The sequence below is a fragment of the Sardina pilchardus genome, chromosome 12 (genome assembly GCF_963854185.1).
Source record: "Sardina pilchardus chromosome 12, fSarPil1.1, whole genome shotgun sequence".
Lineage (NCBI taxonomy): Eukaryota > Metazoa > Chordata > Actinopteri > Clupeiformes > Clupeidae > Sardina > Sardina pilchardus.
The window spans coordinates 10,265,837-10,291,215 of record NC_085005.1 but is presented as its reverse complement, the minus strand read 5'-3'; the positions used below and the strand labels follow the sequence as shown (position 1 = coordinate 10,291,215).

Sequence of the window (25,379 nt, the reverse complement as noted above, 5' to 3'; positions counted from 1 at the left end):
ATATCGTATGCACACACCCTCCCTTTCGCATATTGCTTCCTTTACTTCTGAATCCTGTCAGTGTCACTGCCCACCACTGTAGGTTATTTATCTTCTATTGATGTACATGCATACCTGAGTGTGTGTTGATATAGCCTACCTTAGTAACTAGACCCGGGGTTCGCTTGATTTAATACACATGTGTATTCTCTGTACACTCAGTTACACAGTTACACAGTTCTGCACAGTTGACCTCCCTGATTGTTGTAGTTGTAGTAAAAATCAAGCCACGATACATACCTCGGTGTCACTATTCGGTTCATTTTCATACAGTAGTCTGTAAGTAAGTACTGTAAGTACTGCTTAACACTCACTGACAATATTGCTGATGCTTGTATGAGCTGGAATAGTATTTTCAAATGGTGTAACATGTTTTTATTTTGCCATTAATCAACTAACCTGACATGGTGCGATGTGTGGGAACTCGAATTCCAAACTTGGTCTGAACACAGTATAGCCTATTGTTGATTTCTGTTTAAGAGTGGATTCGGTACATTGGGTGCTATCTGTATTGAACCTAGCGTCCTGTACCTAAACGGGTCAATAAGAACACGTGTACCTACCTTTACTCCCCTAGTATCTTTTAGATTCTGAAATACTTGGTATTTTGTCTTGTTATTTTCAGTGTCTTTTCAAAGCCTGGCCTGGCTGCTTTTTTTTTGTACAGCTTTAATAGCGCTCTTAACACCTATATCATCCTTCTCTTCTGACCAGATCTGGACGAAAAGTACATAGTGCTCATCTTCGAGAACGGACTCACCATGCACGAGCAGATGATTCTGGAGGAGATCTTGGTGGAGATCGGGCGCACCAACGCCCTCACCGAGTTCCCTTCCAAGCTGACCTTCGCGGAGGCCAACGTGAGACTGGTGCAGTACAACAAGGCCGCCAAGGAGAAGGAGAAAGTCAAGGTAGAGCACTCGTGATGCTTGCTAGCAAACAGTTGTCACAGCCATCAGTAAAGCAACATTATAAATGTTTCACAATTTAGAAGAAATCTAATTGGAAGCAGTAGAATGGATGTGAAGAGCTTCTATTTTGCACACAACTCGCTATTTCACTGGCAACTTCATTAACTGCACATGGGACGGTCAAAAAAAAAACTCTTTGATGTAAATGTTTAAAATACAAACTTGCAGAAAGATATGTTACTCGTAAGATGCAGTCACTCGTGTTGTATTGTGTGTGTGTGTAGTTAATGTTCACCTTGACTTTCCGCAGGTGCAGGAGAACACACAGAAAAACACGGCAGCGGCAGCCACAGCCACAGCCACAGTCACAGCAACAGCTACAGCTACATCCAGCCCAACTCCCACCACCCCCACCACCACCGGCAGCCCCACCCCCACCACCACGTCCACCTCCAGCCCTGCCCCCCCTGCGCCGCCGCCTCCGGCCCCCGTGCGGACGCGGATGTCCACGCGCCTCCACGCCTGCTTCGAGGACGAAGATGAAGACGACATGGAGCTGCAGCCCACGTTCACTGGCCCTGTAGTAAAGTAAGAAAAGAAAAAGGAGGAGGAAGAGAGTGAGAGAAGAATGACATGTAATCACCCAATGACTTTGAGCGGAGCTACTGTAGTGTAGGATGTTTACTGCACAGCAAAGCTTGGGAAAATGTGACTCAGAGGGTTCTTAGTCAAGCATGGCATGGCTTTGAGTTAGTTGCACATACCTGTGTGATTATACATCTCAAGAAGTCGTACGTAAGGCTGTGTTCATTTTGGGTCTGGTGGCCTTTTTCTGTTGAGTAATCCAGCTGAAGAGTTTTGCCTCAGTGCCATCAGCAATGTAGTACAAACATAGTAGATAAATGACTAAGGACTTCAGTTTAGGGTTATGCGTAGGCCTGTACAGCCACTCGTTAGCTTCGCGACTGCGTTAAAGTGCTAGGCTATTTACGGCTGTAGGCTTTTTCATTTAGTGATCAGGGTCATTTTCTCCTCGGTCCCTGCGTTTGAAAGGCAGGTGTGTTTACTGGACACTGTCCTGCTTGTTACGGCCTCAGCTGCAAGGCTGTTTTCGCCTCCTGGTCAGGCCTGTGGTATTTGTGTCCCGCAGGCTCATGGTGTACCCCCCTCCCCCGGCCAAGGGAGGAATATCCGTGACGAATGAAGACCTCCACTGCCTCAACGATGGAGAATTCCTTAACGATGTCATCATCGACTTTTATTTAAAGTGAGTAAGGCTTTCTCACACCCTGAACACAACCCAGTTTCTGTTCTTTCTGAAGCCGCCTGCCCTTATTTATGTTTCAGTGCCTTTTGTCTCCTGTTCTGTTAGAAGCCCGCATAGTATTTCACTCTAAAGCCTTAGCTCGATCTGCTAAGTTTTTGTTACATTGGAACTTTAACTTCTTAGAGGGTTTTTTTTGTTGTTGTTTCTTTTGGGGTTTTTTCCGCTCCAAAGCTTTGTGTCCATTCTCTCCTGACTTCCTCTCCTGCCCCCCACCCCCTCCTCCTCCCTCTCCCCAGGTATTTGTTCTTGGAGCGGTTGAAAAAGGAGGATGCAGGTCGCAGCCACGTGTTCAGCTCCTTCTTCTACAAGCGGCTGAACCAGCGCGAGAGGAGGAATGTGTCGGACACGGCCAATCTCCCGTAAGTTGGCCCCCGGTGTGGTGCGACCGACTCTCCCCACCCCCCCCCCCCCCACCCCCAACACCCCCCACACTCGCCCCTCCCATTCCGCATGCCTGTCCGCCTGTGTCATGCTAAACTGGACCTCTCTCTCTCTCTCTCTCTCTCTCTCTCTCTCTCTCTCTCTCTCTCTCTCTGTCTCTCTCTCTGTGCGGTTGGGTCTCCTCCAGGATCCAGAAGAGAAAGCACAACCGGGTGAAGACCTGGACTCGCCACGTCGACCTCTTCCAGAAGGACTTCATTTTCGTCCCCATCAACGAGTCGTGAGTTTGGGTCACCTTCTCACCCCTACGCCCACCTGTCTTCTGTGCTGTCGTCTGTCGTTTCCCCTCTTTGTCTCGTTTTTGCGCGTCCAGCTTGTCTACTTCAGGGAGCCCACCCAGTCATACGCAGCTAAAGAGGAGATTGGAGGAGTGGTTATCTGTCACCGATTATATCTGTCCTTAGAAATCATGCTTTAGTCTCAAGCCGGGGCAAGGTTGGGAAATTCTTTTGATGTATAGTAATCAGTTTGATCATGCAAATTAATACAGAATCAGAATGTTCCAGAAATTCTTCACCTTGTCCAATCTGCCACCTCTCTCTCTCTCTCTCTCTTTCTTTCTCTCTCTCTCTCTCTCTCTCTCTCTCTCTCTCTCTGTCTCTGTCTCTCTCTCTCTCTCTCTCCAGATTTTTACATTGTCTCTGTCTCCCCCTAGGGCTCACTGGTACCTGGCTGTGATTTGTTTCCCTGGCCTGGAGGGCCCCAAGCTGGAGCCTAACCCGCTCTACCAGCCCCCCTCCCTGGCTGTCAACAGGGTCAGCCCTGTGCTCGACCGAGAGCACCCTTCTTCGGTCCGGGAGGCACCGACGTCGGCCCCCGCCCACCCTTCTCCGCCCCCCAGCGCCGCCCCAGTGGCCTGCCCGGCCGGACCTGCCAACGCTGCCAGCCACCAGCACAAGACCGTGCCCGTGTGCCCACACCTGGCCCAGGAGACCGGCTGCGGCCACGCCATCAACGGCCAGCTCAAGGTCCAGCCACAGTACTCAGGTGAGACACAGCACCCAGGTCATAGGGTCAAAGGCTGAAGGCCAAATTGTGTTGATTAGGTAAAGTATCGGTGTGTGTGTGGGTGAATGTGAGGCAAGAAATTGGAAAACGCTTTGGGGAAAAAAGCACTTTACAAATGCAGTCCATTTACCATTTAAAATGATTTCTATAGCACATTTTTCTAGCACAAAATGGCTACTCAAAGCCCTTCACACATAGATAATCAGAAATGAAACCATGGGGCAATGGTGACCCTTGCTGTTAGCAATGGAGAACAGGTCAATTGGGGCCATCTGTAGAGCTCAGATCTGATGTTAGAGCGGTTTCTTTGGGCAGACGGGGTTGGAAAAGCAAGCCAACCAAACCAACCAAGAAAACCAAGCTCTGATAGCGACAATCTCCTGTGTATTAGCCGCATTGTGTTACGTTAAAAGAAACAAAACCATATTAATACCATTTAAGTGTTCCATTTCTCTTTGGTGATCTAATGAAAGAAAGCGAAGGACAGCACTCTTCAGATTTTCCTTTGTTTATTCGCCTACGAACGTTTCGGGCAGAGCCCTTCTTCAGCGTGTAATGGCGCTTTGGTGATCTACAAACCATCATCAGGTTATCATACACCCCTTTATACACCTAGTGATCTATTGTGCAATGAGCATAAAATGCACATTGGATAGTGGCATTTGCTGTAAGTGGTTCAATGCTGTCAGTGAGGGCAGACTTGACTTGAATGGAAGGCAAGGTAGGGAAGGGAAGGTTTATGTAAATGTATTTATATAGCACGTTATCATACACAGTGGTCATTCAACATGCTTTACATGTTATGACACAAGAGTAATGAATACATTCAATATATGTAAAAAAAACAGCACATTATGATTTGAAATAAAATATATAATGTTATGGAAGACATGAAAATGCATCATCACAATATTAATCTATAGATGCCTGTGGAAGCTTAAAAAAAGATTAAGCAAATATATAAAAAAAGAAAAAGAAAAAAAAAAACCTGAATACCCATCCTATTGTCTTGAGACCAAATAATCTAATTTTCCCTGTTAATCATGAAAAATAAAGAAAAGAAAGATGATTATTTTAAGTAATATTTAATTTGGAATCCTCAGTCTATCTTCTTGGTGGATTATACATCTATAAGCCTTTAATGTTCAGATACCTTCTTGCTAAAGCCTGTATCCAGCAGCCATGCTGATAATGAAGCAAGGTAGGCTTGGATTGAATATTGAAGTCGCTGTGCACTGCTGCATTGTCAAGACGTGGTGTCTCTTGCCTGGAGAACACCGAGCCAGCTCAGCAGGGGGACATCTCCTGATTTGCATTTCTGTGCTCCTCTGCCCTCCCTTCCTCTCTCCCCCTCTCCTCTCGTCTCCCCTCCTCTCTCCCCCTCTTCTCTCGTCTCCTCTGCCCTCCCCTCCTCCTCCTCCTCTCCCCTCCTTTCGTCTCCTCTGCCTTGCTCCCCACCCCCCGTCCTCTCTTCTTGTCTCTTCTCCTCTCCTCTCCCCTCGTCTCCCCTGTTCTGCTCGCAGACGGTTTGCACAGGATCAGCGTGTGTTATGGATCAGGGAGTGGCCATGATGACTCCTTTGTCTTCCCTGATGAGAGAAGCTCGAGTCCCGTAAGTGCTGATTTGTTTTTTTTTTGTTTTTTTTGTCAGTCTTCATTTCCAGGTAATGGCATTTCAGCATAAATTATGATTTATTATGGAGTGCCTTTGCCTATTTATGGTGATGTTTGTTAAACGATGATTCCTACATACCCTCACGCCTTATGCACTGATGTATTCTTTTCATCTCTGAAGGATGAGTGTAGTGAAGACGGGGCACTGGCGGACGACACACTAAATCCTGAAAGCATGGAGTGGACGTCCAAACCGACCATCTGTAAACAGTGAGTAACTGTGCATCTGGAGGGCTGCATGTGCAATCCCGACTGCCTCCAGCAGGTGGCAGCACTGCAGCCAGCTGTAATTCTCTCTACTTATTCATGCTGCAGTAGATAATTAAACACACTGACGACAAAGACATGCATTTGATGACAAGAAGTAAATGGTGTGTGACTTGTATAATAGATATAATGAATCAGAGTAAATTAACGTCTCGTACATCTCCACACCAATCACCCCTCCCCCCCTTCCCCCTTCCTCCTCTCAGGCCTTGTATTCTCATCATGGACTCCTTACGGGGCCCAGCTAGATCCACTGTAGTGAAAACGCTGAGAGAGTGAGTACATTTCTTTGAGTCAATGTTTCAAATGGGAAATCATTATGTGCTTGACCAAAAACCCACTAATAAAGTTTTCTGACAACAGAATGTAAATTGAACACTTGAGTAACTCTTGATATTTGATTAGCTGTAATTCAATATTGCACAGTGGTCATAGTGTTCAAATAAGTTCTCTTTTGCTAATTCTAAGTGTGTGTGTGTGTGCGTGCCTGTGTGTGCGTGCGCACTTTGCGTTCACGTTCAGATATCTTGAGGTGGAATGGGAGGTGCGGAAGGGGACCCAGCGGAGTTTTGGCAAGGACGTGATGAAGGGCTCGAGTCCGCGCGTGCCTCAGCAGGACAACTTCAGCGACTGCGGCGTCTACGTCCTGCAGTACGTCGAGAGCTTCTTTGAGGTGAGCTACTCTGATCATCTGCCGTATACAGCAGAAACCCAGCTGCAAAGTGCTGGGATCCCATCTGGTCTCGGCATAAAACTAAGGGATGAAGATGATAAGGAAGGGGGCGATGAGGAGTGTTGGAGGAGGAAGAGAAGAAAAAGGAAGATGAGAATAGAAAGAGGGGAGAAGTGTCGAGTGTTGTAACCACTGTGCTCGGAGTGACGACATGAAGGGGAGACCACAACAAAGTATATTTATTAAATGAGATACTGGTATTTACAATGTATGTGTAAGGCAAAGCAAAACTTGTGTATGTCAGCATGTGGATGTGTAGCGCAAAAGGTAAGTAAGGAGGACTGCAGCCAGTGCTGCTGAGTGTGTGAGTGAAAGCATAGCCAGCCTAGCCTGGGTGTTCCCATACTGCCTTGCGTGCTATTTGACCCGCGCTTCTAAGGCAGTCTGGAAACTACCACCCTCATTTTTTCCTCAGATAGGAGACCAATCACAGAACAGGGGGTAAAGACGATGATGAGCTATGCACAGACACATTTAATAGACATCCTTGGCGCCCAATGAACGGATCTGGGCATTTTTTCAAATATGTGAAAATTAACATTTGGTTGCCAGACCACGTCTCGTAGGCGCTAGCCAGAGAGAGGCAGGAAACTGGAGGGCGCTGTTCATGTTCACCCTCCAATTAGGCCATCCGACTAGCACATCCGGGCAGAACCTCCACAGCTCCCTCTACAGGCCAAAACAGGGACTAGACAAGAACAGGCCACACACAATACAGTGGCCAGCGAAGGAGAAAGAGGCGGGACCCAGCATGATAGTGCTGGGGTGTCCTTAGAGGTAGAGAGGAGAAAGGACAGGGGCACCTTTCTCCTCTCTCCTCACCTCCTCTGGTAGCAATTAGACAAATGAGACAATGAGACAATTCTCGACGACGCTGACTTTCGAGCGATTTCCGGGTCATGAGCCGGAGGACCGAGGAGAGAAGATGCATGCAAATCATGTTGTGATCTGCGCCCAGGGTAAACAGTTGGGGTGCATGCCCTACCTCACGAAATAGAAGATGCCGCCTCAACACAGCTGACGTTCCTCCTGTACGAGATGGCTGGTATTGCTGCAGTTCTAAGGAGCTCTGATGAGCCTTCTGTGCATAAGTCCAATTCTTGGGAAATGTTATTTGGTCTGTGGCAAGTTAAATTAGTTTGTTTACAAACTTAGCATACAGTACATTTGCACTATACACGTTTGGTTCTACAAGCATCATCAGAAAGCATGGGAGACGTGCATTAAGAACAACAAAAGAGAGAAGAGGGTGGAAAGAATTCCACTTGTTCATTACCCTTCACTTGAGAGCAGTGCCAGAATAGTAAAGGTAAACTTTAAAAAGTTATTTTCAACGTTGTTTAATCTGTCATTACTGTGTCAGATTATAGTGGCGCCAGATTGCACACACGCCTCTGTAGTCTAACAAAAACACCACCTTCCAAATGTGTGTCACGGCGGTCTGGGTTTAGACGGCTGTGCTTGTGGCTGCCGTTCACCATCATGATTGTGTTTGCTGTATTGTGGTGAAACTCAACTTTTGAACTGACGTTCAGTGAACCCAGAAAGGCGGTCAGTGTCTCTTCCAGTGGCATGTTGTGCTTTTATTGAAGTCCTAACAAAAAATGTAGTCATTTCTCAACATGAAATTTATGAAACTATCTGTCCAATGTGGTGTGCTGATGTTATCCTGTTACTGTAGGATTTTTGGATGTTGACAAAATATTATTCTGACCTAAAAATGATCCAGGAAGTATTATGTGTGCCACTCTGTGTTTTGTGTATATGAGCAGTAAAAGATTAACTGTCTTAGCAATTGTTTACAGTATGTAGAAAAGAATGGTATATTATTGACCTTCTTTACTTAATTACCTTTGACAATGTAGTTAGAAATGACTACCACGGAACATTCATTTTGTGTCATATTAGTAACCGTGTAGTTGATGGGTGAGTTGAAATGTACAAATATGTGCCTCTAGTTCAGAAATGTCATCATGGAGGAGGATATGTTTTTATGTTTCAGTCTTGATTGGTTGATGCATCTCCACCGTTACTCTCTTCCTCTTTCCTAGACCCCTATCCCAAGTTTAGGAGGATATGTTTTTATGTTTCAGTCTTGATTGGTTGATGCATCTCCACTCTTCCTCTCTTCCTCTTTTCCAGTCCCCTATCCCAAGTTTCCACCTCCCCATGAACCTGTTGGAGTGGTTTGCGCAGCAGCGGATGAAGAGGAAGCGCGACGAGATCAAGGAGCTGATCCTGAAGCTGCAGTCGCAGCAGCAGGCCGAGGGCATCACGCCGGGCCTCGGGGCGGACGAGGACGCCGACGAGGAGGACCCTGACGGACTGGACGTGCAGGACATCCCCGTCACGTCCTGAGGCTGCGGCGGCTGCGCCGTGGCCTTTCCGCCGTCTCCGCCGATGCTGCTCGTGTGCTCTTGAGTCTCACACATTTGGTTCAGTCTGGGCCTCCCTTCTCTCTCTCTCTGTCTCTCTCTCGAGCCCTCCTGGGGGAGGGAGGGGGGTGCTGGCTCACACTGGGACCCTCACCCTCACCCCCTCTCCAACCGCCCGCCCGCCCTTCCCATCTGTGATTGTAGGCTGCTGGATAAGTTCTCCTTGAATTCTATCATAAAATGAAAAAAAAAGAAAAGAGAGAAAAAAAAAACCCAGATAAACACCACATCTGTCCTCTCCATTACACCATTAACCACAACTGTCAGACTTCAAAGACAACAACAAAAAAAGAGAGTGTGAGAAAGGCGGGAAAAAAAAAAAAACATTTTTAATTTGTATTGAATAAATAATAAGAATAATAAAACAAGTGTACATACTGTGCGCTGGAAGTTTTTGCTGCCTTTGTAAATCGCTGTTGTCAGTGCATCTCCATACATCATGATTTCCTGACTCCCCGACCTTCACCCCGTTTTCGATGGATTAATGTACACGTCCTTATTGTTTCCATGACGCCGGTAAAGTGGAGCTCCGTGTTCTTTTCAGGAGGACTAGCACAGTACTGTTAAAAGTGTTCTTGCGCCTTTCAGTATGTTCATTTTATTTTATTTTATTTGTCTTCTTGTTTTGTTTTTTTCTTTGGTTTTGTTTATGCTTTCAGGGAGTAGAAGTTGCTGTTATTTGTAAATTATTATACCCACCAGTCTGGAAGAAGAAAAAAAAAAAGACAATGTTTCTAAACTTCTACTTCTCATAAACGTTGCTAGCCAGTGCCTGTTGAAGCTTTACATAATGTTACCACGCGTGGGTGGATTTCATTTTTGAATATTAAACTAATTGAGCTGCAAGAGTGCACATTTTGCCTTAGTCCACACAATACAAGAATCTCAAGCTCCCACCACGAGTTGTGTTCTTGTTGTCGGAAACATGGTTCATGTGCTGTGGTAATTTTACTCTCCATCAAATGTGTGTGAGAACATAAAACAATAGATTCCTGGTCCAACTTTTTACTTATGTCAGTTAATCAGTATTGTCTGTTTGGGAAAGGTTGTGGGAGAACAGCTGTGTTTGCTGCAGCAGAAATATGGAAAAGTGAGATCTTAATGCTCTCATCGAGTAGATGTTATTAGAGATTAAAACCTAATGACCGGAGAAGATGTTTGTAATTGTCAGTGAAAGAAGTTATTGACTGGTGATTGGCCCTCTGCTCGTCTCTTTAAAACCTTAGTGGATTTGAAATGAGCCTGTTAAACCATCATGTGTACTCTACAACTTCATGGTTCAGGTTAGTGGTGCTATATTACAATTATTTATTACAAATGTTGAGAAAAAATGAGTGCATAAAGAAATGTTACTGTACTGAACTGTACTGTAGTTACTGTAAAAAAAATGTACTATAGTTAACCTTTACAACGTAGCCAAGGGTAGGCCGCCTGCATTTTGATAGCTGTTAACTGAGCAACTGTCACAAGTAATATAACAATAATCAATCTATGTTATTTTGCCAATCAAAACTGGGTGAAAGCTGCCATAACTATGATCAGGTGTCCTGCCTGTATTCAGCATTCAAAGTATGTTACGTCATTTAGCTCGACTCACCTGTCCGCCTCTACGTCCTGCTTCTGCAGGTGATCTTGACGATGGGCGCAACCAAGGTCATATATAAATATTTTAGAAGACTTAATGGGATCAATGCCCTTTTGTGCGCCAGAGTGCTGGGTAGTCAACAGTCTTTTGTTCCATAAAATGTCTGCTGCAACCACTGCATGCAATACATTTTTCCGCGGAAAATCACTGGCACCTGAATAAGAGGAATGGCCAAGATATTTTGGAGTCATACTGTAGCCTAGGGAAAGTGCTTTTGGGTCAGAGTGCCTAAACATCTGTAACTGAAGGAGGCGTAATTGAAAGTGTTTGGGGAAAAAAACAAACCTTTTGTCAGTTAATTGAGGATATAATTATAGCCTATTCTCAAATTGGATATACCCAACACTTCCACTGTCAATCTCAACTTGCCAAATTCTGCCTTATCATGCCTGTAATGAACTCAGGCTGATGGCCTCACGTCTAGCCTACACGTTCGTTCTATTGTGCTTTACAGGCCGTGTTATGTGACAAAGTTCCGTAGTTTCCGAATAAGCTAATAAATAGAATAATGATAGATAGGCTACTGTTCACATCGTTGAAAAGGCGGTGAAAGCGCCACGATGTTGGGAGGTCCAGTGCGCTGTTTTGAAGCGCTTCCACCTTCCATTGGATGCTATGTGTGTTTCATTGCTCGTGACGTCATGGACAATTCCCTGGACTTCATTCTGTGGAGGGAGTCGGAGGCTGCTGCAGGAAGCGAAGCTCAGGAGATCACAGCCTGGATAAGCTACACCGGGGACCGCGGTGGGAAGTTGCATTTTTGTACATATAAACACAAGACGGGCAACACAGATTGATTCGTATTCTAGGTAAGCAACGCTTCCACTCGCAATAAACAGGTTACCATCGCATTTTAAGGTTAGCCTACATACATTTAAGGCTCTATGATAAAAGTGGGCTGTGTATGCAGTGCACTTGGCTAGTGTAGTTAGCCAGCTAGAGGGAAATGCTCGTCACTCGCACTGATGCAAATGGAGGCTGTCAAAACAGTGGAGGCGATTTCCATCCCAAGTACCTCTTCGCTTTGTCAGTAAACATTATGTTCTCTTCTGCTTTGCGGCGCTCAAGATGAATGATTCCAGCGATGGGAGAGTCCAGCCGCTCGCCTGCGATTGTGTTGTTGAGGGAGAAATGTATTGTGGGGTTCGATTCGACCTTTTCACTCGCCGACACTGGCATAGTATGACATTCCAGTACTATGGTGGGCAATGTTTGTGTTCTGAAGCGCAGAAGTGCATGGCAGCGTACATCCGATTCCTACTGCTGATGCAAGGGAGATGTTTTATAACATATCCATCGCTACACTGAGCTACTGTGTGTAACGGCATAGATCCAATATCGACTGTGCTTAACGTATCCTATAGCCGCGAATTCTGCTTCGCTTTTGCCGAGCAAAAGGTGCACCTGTAGGTGATGGATGTCTTCACATGCAGAATTTATGTATCGCATGATTGTTAAGTGAATTTTGAGTAAGCAGATTTGTGAACTAGGCCCAGTCCTCGCAGAATGCCTGCACTCGGCTGTAAGCTCTTGGCGACAGTGTGGTGCGAGGTTCAAAGGTTGAGACAGGCCATGGTAGCCTACTCCTCTTTTGTTGAAACCTCGCTTTGTCCGAAGGGAGGCCCATATGCCCATTAAAGCTAGTAACGTTATCATTGCTACTAGAATCCCTAATGTGTCAAGAGTGAGTTGAAAATCTTGTCAGGGCTGGTATTTCAGTTAGTTCCATGATACGTCTTGTAACTTGACTTCATGTAAAGACACGCAGCTCTTACATCGAGCCTAGACTTGCACATATTACAGGTTCTCTGACTTCTAATTTATGAATGGATAAGGTGTGGATATGGGAACCCCTACAAAAATAACTAGCTATGGGACAATGCAATACAATGTTATTTCCATGTCCAACATTTCACATTTCTGCTGTATAGTGCAGTACAAGGGCAATGCAGTTTCTTCATGTCCAAAATATTGTATGTCTTCCATATGAATGATAAATAATTTCTTCAAAACTGCAATTTTGATACTCAGACTTTTAGACAGTTTTGATACTTTACTTTTTTTTAACACTTGAGGCAGGCTTAGTTATTTTTTTGTCAGGGAAAATAAATGTCTAAAGAATGTTGTCTGCTATTAGTGATCGGTACTCTACATTTGGCAATCACGAGATTGCCTTTCATGTTAAGATATGATCCTGAATGGATCCGGAAATGCTCTGACCCTTACCCTTGCTACTGGAACATCTTTCAGTTTTTATGACTGGAGTGATTTTTTTCAGGTGCCTGCCCTCCCCTACGTTACAGCCTTGTGTCTGCACCTTGAAGGTTGACTGGGGTTCAGAGCACTAAGCTCAGCTAGAATTACCACTTTCATACTGAGAGTTTTATGTTTTTGTTTTAGATCATGCAAAACGTCATCTGTCAATAGCCTACATGGGAGTCAAACAGTAGTCAGTTCTTTGAAGCCCATACGTCAAGTGAAGTGTCAACCCAGCCATCCCTGACAAAAGCAAAACACTTTTTCTCTGTGACAGCATGGGACTGGCTGGATCATGTTCCCAAGGATATGGGAGAATTAGCTCAGGCTATTGCCTCACCAACGCGGCCATTGTAATTAGAGGAAGGTGATATGAGTTAGTCATGCACCACAGCACAGACCAGACCCATAGTTTTGTGTGCTGGCCTGGGAGGGTGTCCCGTTGCGGTGGCTGTCCACTGGCTCGGACCTTTAGGCTGCCCATCCTCTCGCTGGTTTTTGGTGTGATCGAGTTGATCGGAAGCACATGTTGCTAGAATGGGGCATTCTGGGTGCTTGGTAAATGATTAGCATCGCCAGAGCGCTGATTTCAGTGGTTGTGTGTGTCAGCAGTACTAGATGCATGTTCATGGAGGAGGCACAGTATGTCCTTTTGACCAGAGCACTTGTTTGCTCAATACAAGGAAAATGCATATCAGTGAGAATATGCCTTTGACAGACCAGCTGTTTTGTTGGGAGTCTGCTCTGAGAATGTCTAAAACACCCACTGGATTTGTATTGAGTTACAGTTTTGGCTGGAATCCTAATCTGAGAGAATTCTTAATCTGAATCTCATTCCAAGACTTGAACTATGCACTACACACGTGCTGCACTGCTGAAGTGTATTTAGCTAAAACCACCCAAGACAGTTAGCCCGATCTTAACAACTTGCATCCCTGGTATATTTACCGGTAAACCCTGTTAGGCTGGGGACAGTAGCTGTTTTATCCAGTGCATGTACACAACCTCTTATATGTGAGTGAGATGACTAGCCTAGTAAGAGCAGGAGAGTGTCTCAAACTTTCGCTATGTTCTTTGAAATTCCCTCCGATTCAAAGTTGTTCAAAGGAGCAGAATGAATAAGTAAATAATGTTGTCAAAACCTTCAAACATAATTCTAAATAGGTTGTTATCCATTATTAAGAATGTGGAGGTTGTTTTTTTGTTGTTATTTAGATGAAAGTCACAGAGAGTTTTGGATCAGTGTATGAAATTACGCCGTTATCAATAAACATCAGTAGCTGAATCGTTATTGTTGTATCTCCATCATGATTTAGTGTGACCGCTTGTTTTGTGCCTGGTCCGGACACTTCAGAAACTGTTGGCTGATGAGTACGAAAACAGCCTCTTAAGTTCCATTGGCAAAATGCATGAATGTATGAATGAATCTTTTCTCTTCTTTTCTCCCTCCTCACCCACCCTGCGCTGCTGCGGTCCAAGACTGCCCAGTGTTCATTAGCTGGACTTATCCTGAGGAAACTTTGACCCATAATCACTACCCACTCCCTGTGACGGACCTTAGCGGAAACAGTTGGGGCTGTAATGTCTTTTTAAAGTCACAGAATGGTCTTTCAGATGGCCCAGGCCCACCCCTTCAACTTTTTGTCAGGGTGTATGTACTGTATGAGAATCCCAGTGAACGGGACCGAGGAGTCTGAAATGACTGAAGTGATTTTCAGTTCTTGTACTGCGACAGCAAGGAGCAGCAAGGTTTACAAACAGTGGAGTCCATTTTTGTCCAGCATTTACTCAATCCATTATTTAATGCCTCGTTATGGGGTGAATTATTTATGGAGGTCTTTTTTCAGCCCTGCTGTGTCCTGTGCCACTGTTGTGTCAGTACTCCTAGTGCCCTGCTGGGGTGGTGTGTGTGTGTGTGGGAACGGTCAGATAGCCTATCAGGTCTTTTCCACACCCCAAACATGTTCCATGTTTTCCTGCTGTAAAGTGGACTAAAGGGTGGTCATTTCCCGGGGGACGGAAAGGCTCCAGGGACCCCATGTGCTGCGCTGCAGGAGGCACAAGCTTCCTGAACGCTATCTGACCGTCTGCTCACTGTGACGCCACCAAGGCCCCCCTCTCTGTCTCACACACACTCTCTCTCTGTCTGTCTGTCTGTCTCTTTCTCTCTCTCTCTCTCTCTCTCTCTCTCTCTCTCTACAACACTGCCTTGAGAATGGAGCTGTCTTTTTTCTTTTCACTCCTCTCCCAGTCTCTCTCTTTCTCTCTGTCTCTCTGTCTCTCTCACTGTCTCTCTCTCTCACACTGTCTCTCTCTCTCTGTCCTTTTTTCCCTCCCTCTCTGTGTATTTTTAATTTTCTCTGTCTCTTTGGTCTCCCTCTCAGTCGCCCTCATTTGTAAGCGCTCGTTTTCCTTCGGCTTCTTTTTCTGCATCACACACGTTTTTCTCCGCCGTCTCCCCCCCCCCTTCTCTCTCCCTCTCTCTCTCTCCCTCTTTCTGTGTCTTGTGATCTATCTCTCTGCCTTTATCTTTGGATCAAGCCCTCAGAGTAATCTTCAGTGGCTTACATCTATTGACAGCACTCACTCAGAGATCATAGATTACTGGCGGCCCAGCTCTGAAGAGATCGGGCCCCCTCTTCCTGGGAGGCCTGTGACTGATATGGGAACAAGACAACTCTGAACAAGCTGCTGAGGAGATTTTTTGACGTTTGAAGCAAAGAGTGTCTGTTGAGATGGTGTCGCTACTAACATTCATCCTGCTATTCACAACAGCAACTCTGCACAGATAGTGTCTACGCGAAAGTGATTTATGTGGTGTGAGCCTTAGATGACTAGATACTTTAAATGGTGGGTGGGAGGTTTAGTTCACAATCCACACATAATGCTGAGCAAATAGTGCACTCCTTACCTTGGAAGATTTTACTACTAACTGACAAGGAATGTGAAGTATATGACATTCTCCCCTGAACTTTACCCTGCAGTTACCATACAATATGGTGCGAGATGGCCATGAATGGTGGTATCTCTCGAGTGAGTGTGCACGGAGAGTTTCGCTGTTCTTACCATTTATTAACTCATTTTACTAGCCGAGTCACACTGATCATGGGTGCCATTTTATAGGTGTTAGAGTTTGACCCACAAAACCTGTGGAGATGGTGAATTTTTAAGCAGAGAAACTGCATTGGTGAGTGCGGGTAGTTAGGCATTGGGCGTGTAGACTTGCTGACATCAGCTGCGAGGGCACTCAGGTGAAGGATTGGATGGAGAAGGGGGTGAACTGAAGGACTCTCAGGGGACTGTCAGGAACCGCAAAGGAGCTTGAGGATGCCCTCTGTCCACTCCTTTAGCCTTGAACCCTAACGGAGCTGACCTCAGAAGCGCTGGCTAATGCCGCCGCACAAAGTGAGTGACCCTTAAAACTGGCCAGTTCCCCTGCCCTGCCCCCCCCCCACACTGAACCGGAATGACTGTGTTGGCACGTGCCCAGTCTGGGTGCTCTGGCCCCTCACTGATCCCACGAGAGAGGATCCATCGGGGATTGGCACCAAATGTGGATTTCCCTCACTGTTGGTGCCACTCTGTTTTGTCTCTGGGTTTTTTGTCAGTTTTGTCATAGGAAAGGTTCTCACAGGAAAGGTTTAACAAAAGTGTGAGCTTGAGCAGCGACAGGGTTATTAGTTTAATTGCCAGAGAGCACCAAAAATTGCTAAGGTAAGCCGCTAAGCTAAGCCAAGCAAGGCACATTGAAAATGCAGGCACTCATGAAAACGTGCTCATTTCAACTACTGCTTCACTCTTGAGCAAATTGTTTTTCAATGTCATTTGAAAAACGTATAGCTTTACTTTTGCACTGTGTATTTTCCTGCCAAATTGCCCTTCCATGTTGGAAAAAAGGCCTGATCTTGCTACTATTAACAAGTTTACTATAGAACCGTCCAAGGTACTAAAATAACGTCTATAATGGTTCCTCCTTGGAACGGGTCTTGAACCCTAGAAAAGCTGTGGATTTACTTTATTTGTAATCTTACAGGAAGTACTCATTTGTCAGTTTAGCACTTAAGGGTTAGTGCTAAGTGCTTGAGGTTAATAATTTGTTACTCATACCTTAGTGACACCTCACATGGGAGTTTGTCCTCATGGGTGTGGCTGCATTAAGCTCGTCTGTAAAATCATTATGCTGTGTTAGTGAACCTGTTTGGGTGGGTCAGATTTATGTAACAGAAGAGAATGTGAGCGCGTGTGTACTCTGATGACTGGGTGGACGCACCCCTGCATGGAACAGGAAAATGCAGCGTACGCCTGAGCCAGTGACCAAAAGTAACAATGTTCCATCCGACTCCGTTCCCATAGTACTGTTTACACCTGACTCACTAGCCGCTCAACGAACAAACCCCTGGCTAAGTACTCCTTTTAGGCTAACTGGCTGCCTCTGCCACTGAATGAGCGGTATTGCTCGGAAAGCTCTTTGGGTTCTTCATTGAGGCTCTGAGTCCCTGTGAGTTCAGCCAGTTCAGTGAAAGAGGAAATAGCTGTTGATTATTATTATTAATTCATACCACAGCTACAAATATGTTTATTACCCATGGAAGTGTTTTGGTACTACAGCAGATTTCCTGATCTTTGATGGGTTTCTCCTTCGAGTGTTGGGACACTGGCAGATTCAGGCTCTCGCTTTTGAGCTCATTCTTCCTATAGATATCACAGGCTTTTGTGTTCTGCAAATGCTACTGCATCACGTGTCCCCCCCCCCCCCACCCCCTTACCATCACAGTGAGCTTTCAGTGTGAGACCGGCACGACCACAACAATCCCCATTTGTCCCCTCTGGGGAGGCGAGTGGGCCCACAACATGCCGGACCCTCAGGCCATTCAGACCGCCGCTTTTGAGATTTTTGCACACCCCTCCCACATCTCTGGCCCATCCACATACAAGACACAAGACCAGTTACATGTTTAGCTGCCATCAGCTCACAGCAGAGGTGCAACTGGTTTTGAGGACAAGCCTGTGCTCTTGGAGAAATGTCTGTATATGTATATAATGTCTGTATTTTCCCCATTTTTATACAGTATATAAAAGGAAAACCTCAGATTGCTCACTGCTCCAATGTCTTCGTTTGGAATTATGATAGAAGAGAACAGTTGTTGAATGGGATATAACATTGTACTCTACCTGCTGTGGTAGTTGCCACAGTACTTTGAACAACAACATACACTATTGTATATTCCTTGGAAGCAATGAATTTGTATGTTGTGACAAAAAAGCTAAATTATATGACAAACAGGAGATGACAGAGCTGAGGCAAAGTGAGAATAAATACAAATTTGAATTGAAATTTGAATGGATGGTTTGCTTTCCACAATAGTGTCTTTGTTCAGCATATACGGTACTATACAAAGTGCATACACTGTGGTGTTGGGGACATTCAGGTGAATTTGATCTCTGTGGAAATGGCTGCACCTGTTCATGAACCAGCCAGGTGCACACAAGGTGGACCAGTTCCCCATACGGAGACCTGCATTCATTGGCTCTTGTGTCTAGCACAGACCACTGGTGAGCTTTTAGTTTGTGATGCTAGCTTTTACCGTGTTATTGATTCTATATTGTGCTATTTAATATGCACAGGTGCAGAAAATTTTAAACATTTTGAAATTGGTTTTCTACAGTAGCCAGTCTGGCTAATGTCAACACTGTACATGTCACTGAGGGATATGTCAGATCTGTACTGTGTGTGTGTGTGTGTGTGTACACACAATCTGGCTCACACAGACAACTGCGTTGTCTTCCCGTTGTTGTCTCTGCCTTTGTAGAGTTGGGTGGAGAAGTTGAATGTCAGCAGCAGCAAAACACAGAGCTGTACGTGTGTTGCCAAAGATTTGCCATATTAGCGAGCAACCATACTAGCCCTCTATGGGGGCTTTTTCTCTGTGTCTTCCGAAGGCATTTGTTAATGCATTTGCATATGCAAATAGTCGATATAGTAAGCAAATGCTTCCTGGCTGCCCAGATGGGGGGGGGGTCGAGTAGGCTGACTCCTTCCGGTGGACACTAACCAGCAGACAGGTCGCTGGGCCCTTGGCTGGACACATTTGAGAACTACTTGTTTCCTACCAGATTGTCACAGCGGGGAACAGAGTTGAAAGGTCGCGTAAACAACTTTAGGATGGACTAAGAAGAGGCGCTCGTTTCCTCCAAGTCTCACAAACATGTCCTGTCAAAGGATATTGGGGTGCTGTTAGAATGTAGGTTATGTTTTGAGACAAATGCTTAATGACGAAAATAGCTTTTTTGGTAACACTTTACTTGAAGATATCTACATAAGAGTGATATGACACTTCACACATTAACCCTAACCCTAACTTGTCATGCCAAAAAAACGAATGACACTTAATGACAGAAGTATTATGTCATAAACATTTAAGACTATAATGTTTATGACACGTTCATGACAGTGTAATGTCACTCTTATGTTTACCTTCAAGTAAAGTGTAACCGCTTCATTTTTTTCCCTTTTTTTTTTTCCTTTTTTATTTTCCCGACACAAACACAATGAGGGGTGGTGAAAATGAGAAGTGCTGAGAGGAACAAAAGGGACAGCAGATCGATGAGATGGAATGAGCTGTGATGTTTTGTGTTGGTGGAGAGGGTGGGGGTGGGAGGGGGAAGGAAGAGAGAGAGAGAGAGAGAGAGAGAGAGAGAGAGAGAGAGAGAGAGAGAGAGAGAGAGAGAGACGGCGATGGAGACAGTATGCTCCTTGTTAGTGCAGGGTTGTTAAAACAGCTTGCTGCACTCGTCTATGGCACACAATGCATTTGCATTCATTATCTGGCCCGCCGCGCGCAGTCATCCATCAAGCCAAATGGATTGCTTGTTTTAATTTCTTAGTCAAAAGCTCTCCTGCAGTTAGCCTCCTGAGGTTTCTAATAGTTCCAGCAAATAACCAGAGGCTGTTTCAGGTCGCGCGGTAGTTAAGCTAGTACGTAGCTCGGCTAATGCAGTGATTAAACTGATAATGAATGATGCCCAGCACTTGTGTCTGTTTGTGTGTCTCTCTAAGTGAACAGTGTTTACTGTGGGATCCTGTGGAAGGCAGAAGTGTGTGTCTGTGTGTTGAGGTGTGTGTGTGTCTGTGTGTGGGTCTGTGTGTGTGTCTGTGTGTGTGTGTCTGTGTGTGTGTCTGTGTGTGTGTCTGTGCGTGTTGAGGTGTGTCTGTGTGTGTGTGTGTGTGTGTGTGTGTGTGTACGTGTGTGTTGAGGTGTGCAATGACATCAGATCAGCTGAGCAAACACACCGCAGCTCCTCCTCCACGATGTCATTACCGGCGAGAGCAGCTGAGCACACCTTTTAACCAGATCCACCTGAGCCTCTGGGTAACAGGGCGCCGTGCCCTTCTCCTCCACCCTGTCTTTGTGCGCTTGAGGGGAATTTACACTTCGCCTCAAATATGTTTCATGAATATATGAATAGCCAAACAGGAGAAAAGCATTCTCACCCAGTCAACACATTTCCATGTAGTTATGCTTTTCCTCTGTGTAACTATACATAGAAGAGCAAAATAGCTGTGACTGTTGACAACATTTAGTTGACATGTAGATCACTGCTTACACAGCCTCTTCTTTTTTCGTAATGGAATCCAGTCTAGTGAAAAACACAAACACACACTGTCTATAGGTTACATAAGGCCCTTCAGATACAACACAGCTCTACATTCGTTGAACACACATAAGACAAACAAACCGCCTACTCATCTCTTGGGTTGCCATGCCTTCCTAGTTATTATCAGAGAGAGAGAGACTGAGAGAGAGAGAGAGACTGAGAGAGAGAGAGAGACTGAGAGAGAGAGAGAGAGACTGAGAGAGAGAGAGAGAGAGAGACTCAACCAAATGTGAAATCCTTACAATTAGCGTGTACTGTAGCGCCTGTGTGGCCAACTGCTTAATGCTCCCACAACCACAGCTAAAGGTTGGAGAAGAATTGTAACGCCTCCAGCTGATTTGTCCCACTCTGCTTGCCATCCTGCCCTCTTTTTCTTTCTATAAATAGCGGCCGCATACATTCTCTTTGAGAAGAAACGTCAGAATCATTAGCCCGTGATATGAATGTAGTTTAAAGCAAACAGGCTTCTTTCTGTTGGGCTCTGAAGAGTTCCGTATTAGGGAGTACAGTAATAAGTAGGAGGCATGCCCACAATTGTCTGTGTTTCTGGCAGTTTGTTAGCTGTCATTACTCACCACAGGTGTTAATGTGTGTGTCTCTGTGTACGTATCTGTGTATGTGTGATTGTGTTTGTGTTCATTTGTGTGTCTGTGTTTGTGTTTGTGTTTGTGTTTATGTGTGTGTCTGTGCCTGTGCTTGTGTGTACTGTACAGTATGTGTGTACATATGTGTGCAAAGCTCCTTGCCCCCTGTAAGCTAAGCGCCACCCTATTTGACCCCACAGTGCTTCTCGCTGGCCTGTTAACCCACTATTCATTACACAGTGGCCTAAGTGGCCGCTCCCATCAGAGACTGCTAGCAAAAGCATGACTGGGACTAAATGTAGTCTGCACTGTCCAATCAGCACTTGTGTTACTGGGTTGACTTGAGTTCTAAGTCCTGAAGGAAATTAGACCCACGGAAAACGAAGGGCCTTATCACTGTGGTTACGTTATACTGAAAAGTGCAGTTGGAGCGGAGTGAGTGAGTGAGTGCTCTTTGGATGGTGCAGTGTTCTGCTCTATCAGTTGATCTGGGTCAAGGCGATAAGTAATCTGGGATTGGTCATGTTATCAAGGAAACTCAAGGAATGAGACGTCAACCATGCTTCCTGAATTTGTTTCCGTCATCAGAATGGCTGCTGCCATAGTAGCTTTGGATCTTTTTCTGCTTGTTTACAGGCAATTTCCTGAACATATTATTTCTGACCAAGGCTCAAAAATGTATCCCCCAGTATGGGAAACCTGTAGACCTAGTAATGCAAAATGTAGCATGTCCGTACTTGCTGCCGTGACCATTTCCCCTGTATACAGTATGCGACCGTGGAATGTGATAAGTTGTTAGATTTCCTGTAATGTAGTCAAAGTAGTGTCTTTTACGATGATCAAACAGACCCAAGTAAATTTTACAAGTTATACGCCTGAGGTACTGTTGAACTTTGGCCTTGTTTTATCATGGTTATCTCCTGGACAAAGGGTGTTCAGTGTAGAACTCCCTTAAAAATGACATATTTCGTATTATTGTTCTTCTCCACAAGCATTCGGTTTTATCTCTGTGTTTTACGGGACTATCTAAACACATTTTGTGTAAATGAAGCTGTAAATATCGTCACAAAACGCTGCCACTGTAACTGACTCCCCTCTGACGGCTTTGAAGATTTGGCGAGGTGCTATTTCTGTGCTGTGAAGCGCATAGCAACATCACAGACCTCTACACCCTAAAGGGAGTCGCTGTTATGAAATGTGAGATTAGATGCTGGTGAATCAGTTAGGCAGTTTGATCTATGGCTGTAATCTTGAGAGCCTCCTGGTGTGGTTGGTTGGATATTAAATTGTACGCACCTGAAAGTGAGGGTTAAATGAGTCCTCCTCAAAACAGTTTCCACTGAGCTTCCAGGACATCGGTCCTCCTCCTCTCTACAGTGCATCTAATTTAAGGGGACTTCAAACAGCTTTTAGTGGCCTGCATCCACAGAGAAAGTGTTGCCAGATGTCACAGTCAGTTACGTAAGATTTATGTCATTAATAAAAATGGGCTGACAAATATTTTCCACAGAATTTACGAGCTGGCTAAATCTCCAAATAGGAGCCTTTTAGCGCATGATGAGGAGAGGAAGGCATTAAATCACCTCTACTTAGACCCTGTTGGCTTAGTAAATGTAAACATTTACAAAAGCCCTTAGTGTCCTCACAGTGACTTCAGTGGTGGGCAGCATGTCACCGCCCTGTCTTAACCGCAAGGAAGCTCTGTTTTATATCACACAAAAACATATCTCTTCGTTTATCTTCTCCCTTGTCCAGCTTGTTTGTTTTATTTGTCTTATCTTGTCCCACATGGCTCCTTGAAGTTATTTTGTGACTTTTTTTCTTTCCTTTTCCCCAGTGGGGTGGTAGAATGAAGCCTTTGTGTTTGCATAGAGAGTGAATCCCAAAGCATGGCCTGAATAATTGATAATTGAGAACTAGAAGTCTGCACCCCTGAACTCGGCCTGTAATCTGGGGTCCGGCCAAGCTGGAGCGGCTTTTGTCTCTTGGGTAGCTATGGTGGCCTGCGAGGGACACGACACACTTCTGGAGATTTGCCGTTTGTGGGCGCAAGAGGGAATGTCTGTGTAGCCCCTGCCGGGGCCCAGTGCTGTGCATACTGGGCAGTCAGCGTGCATTTTTTCAGCCTGCCCCTGGTTACAGTGTCTGTGGCTGCAGAATGCAGAAGACTGGAACAGTGCAAGCGGAAGCCGCAGGAATAAAAGAGCCCAGGCTTTTCAGCGAACAAACCGAAGCACAAATTTTAATACCGGAAAAGAATTGATAGCTTCCTGTCCTTGCAGAGTTGTTGTTTCTGCTTTTAATCTGTTGGTGTTAGCTGGAACAACCTAGACTTGCAAAGTGTGTGGTTTGTGTGGTTGTCTATGTGTATGTGTGTCTGTATTGGTTTGGACCATACTGTAGGTGTTTTCTGTTCTCCCTTGGGGGCTTTGCTGTTCATTCTACTGTGTGAACTCCTCACTGTAACGGGGTCAGCTGTTCTCACCGCACCACAACAACATAATTGGAGGCCTCACTGGATTATTAGTCTGCGGGGATCAGGTTAACCATGAGAGTCCCTCTAATTGGTTACTTGTAGAGAGGAGCACATGTTTACAGTGATGTGCACTTAGTACATAAACACTGAGTGACATTCTCCTCTGTCCAGGAACGCTAACATCACCGGTTTGTCAAGCTGATGAGACACAAGGCAACTTTTTGAGCCGGGCTATTTGTCAGTGTTCCTGAGTATTCTTTCTGCCACATTCCCATTAATATCTGACAACACCTTATTTGTGTCTGGAATTTTCATCTTCAGCAGGCAAATTATCTTGAGCATCAGTAGGCAAATTTCCTTGAGCATCCGATCTGGCTACATTCAACTGGTGGTGTGGTTGCCCAGCAACATTGTGCAAAAAAAATTCTCGATGAATCATGACCTTTTGCTATCAACATGGCATGGCTTGGCTTGTGTACATATGTACAGATTGTACACAAAGGCTGAGTGTTCAGTGGAAATATGAGATGGGTTTGCTATGTGTGACAAGAAGAATGATCACACTGTCTCAAAACCTCATTAATTATTGTAAAGTAGCTGATTGATTGCGGAAGACAGCCTTGCGGTAATGGCATCCCTAGGGATTTAGTTTGGCTGCTGAAGCTTACGAGAGCACTTATTACTTCATGACTGAGACAGTATGTCAATGCCTTAGAAAACACTACAATCCACTCTGCTAGAAAAACAAACATTGGCAGCTCTGCTGCAGTGATTTTTTTTTCTCCACCCAGTCTTTTAACCTTGAAGCCTTGCACTCTTTCATGTCTGCCGTTTGTCTCATCCCTCGTTTCTGTCCTCTGCCTCCCCAGAGCCTGTAGCGCGGTGCAATGGAGGATGGGAAGCCGGTGTGGGCCCCACACCCGACCGATGGGTTCCAGTTGGGCACCATCGTCGACATCGGAGCGGACAGCCTGACCATCGAGCCTCTGAAGGGGAAGGGGAAGGTGAGCGTCCACTGGCCTACTAATCCTAATGCTCTTTACGCGCTAACTCAGCGCAGCGCTAACTCAGTGTGGCAGGTATTAGACCTCTCTGTCTCTCTCTCTTTCTCTCTCTCTCTCTCTCTCTCTCTACCTCTCTCTCTTTCTCTCTTTTTTTCCCCCTCCTTCTGCTCCACAGGCAGATGTCAAAGTACAGTATACCTTCTCTGTCAAACAAGTTTAAGATAGAAGTGCTAGACCAGTTCATCATACTGTCTGCCACTTAGGTCTGAGAGGGGGAAAATCCTCCTGGAATTGACTCTGGAAATTTGTTTGACTTGTTAATCGAAGTTGAAGTGCTCTGGCTTTTCCCAAAGAAAACGATTGTGTAATTCCTTCCTGATTTGATTTTTTTTTCTCCTTTGTAATGGAAAACTGTAGCAGTCCCTTCGGCACGTCTAACATTCTGGCAGTGTAAGGACTTCCTCGAACGTGCTGCCTTCCAATAATGTTAATGTTTAGCCCTTAAATGGGACGGCGGTATGACCTGCGGTGTAAACGAGATGGGGAAGGGAGAGGCAGCTCCTCGTGACCGCCGATGACGGACGGGCCTCGCGCGGCCGGTGTTACGGGGGGTACGCAGAGGGCACAATGCGTGGTCTGTTCCCTGCGCCCCACTTGTGCCAGTGTCCTGCGAGCACCCACAGCAGCCGGTGGACCTCAGTGGGCATCAGTGAGGAAGGGTGACACCTCTTCACATTGGCACAATGCTGGACTCTGTGCTTGCTGCTCGCTCCGCGGGCAGTGCTGCGGTCACCTCCTGTTTCCGGCTTCAGACACATCGAGGTCTTCATTTACCAAAGCACTGTGGTCAGTTGGTGTTGGTGACCATAACAAGGTCCTGTTGATGTAGGTTTGTGATGTTAAGAGCCAGTTTACCATATCAG

General features: G+C 45.5%; 2 protein-coding genes across 10 annotated transcripts in view; both read left to right on the top strand.

Moving 5' to 3' along the window:
- The window catches only part of senp6a (SUMO specific peptidase 6a), a 31,548-nt gene extending 21,718 nt beyond the window's left edge, over positions 1 to 9,830 (top strand). For all 6 annotated transcript variants that reach the window (XM_062551312.1, XM_062551313.1, XM_062551318.1 and 3 more), the window contains 11 exons: positions 754 to 950; positions 1,261 to 1,538; positions 2,101 to 2,217; positions 2,514 to 2,636; positions 2,846 to 2,938; positions 3,374 to 3,705; positions 5,250 to 5,338; positions 5,522 to 5,610; positions 5,874 to 5,942; positions 6,190 to 6,340; positions 8,543 to 9,830. In XM_062551312.1, coding sequence (XP_062407296.1) covers positions 754 to 950; positions 1,261 to 1,538; positions 2,101 to 2,217; positions 2,514 to 2,636; positions 2,846 to 2,938; positions 3,374 to 3,705; positions 5,250 to 5,338; positions 5,522 to 5,610; positions 5,874 to 5,942; positions 6,190 to 6,340; positions 8,543 to 8,758 — 1,754 coding nt within the window. In that variant the 3' untranslated portion in view covers positions 8,759 to 9,830. The remainder of the gene's footprint in view (positions 1 to 753; positions 951 to 1,260; positions 1,539 to 2,100; positions 2,218 to 2,513; positions 2,637 to 2,845; positions 2,939 to 3,373; positions 3,706 to 5,249; positions 5,339 to 5,521; positions 5,611 to 5,873; positions 5,943 to 6,189; positions 6,341 to 8,542) is intronic.
- Positions 9,831 to 11,153: 1,323 nt separating this feature from the next.
- The window catches only part of myo6a (myosin VIa), a 76,611-nt gene continuing 62,385 nt past the window's right edge, over positions 11,154 to 25,379 (top strand). For all 4 annotated transcript variants that reach the window (XM_062550224.1, XM_062550223.1, XM_062550222.1 and 1 more), the window contains exons 1-2: positions 11,154 to 11,289; positions 24,322 to 24,456. In XM_062550224.1, the coding sequence (XP_062406208.1) occupies positions 24,340 to 24,456 (117 nt within the window). In that variant the 5' untranslated portion in view covers positions 11,154 to 11,289; positions 24,322 to 24,339. The remainder of the gene's footprint in view (positions 11,290 to 24,321; positions 24,457 to 25,379) is intronic.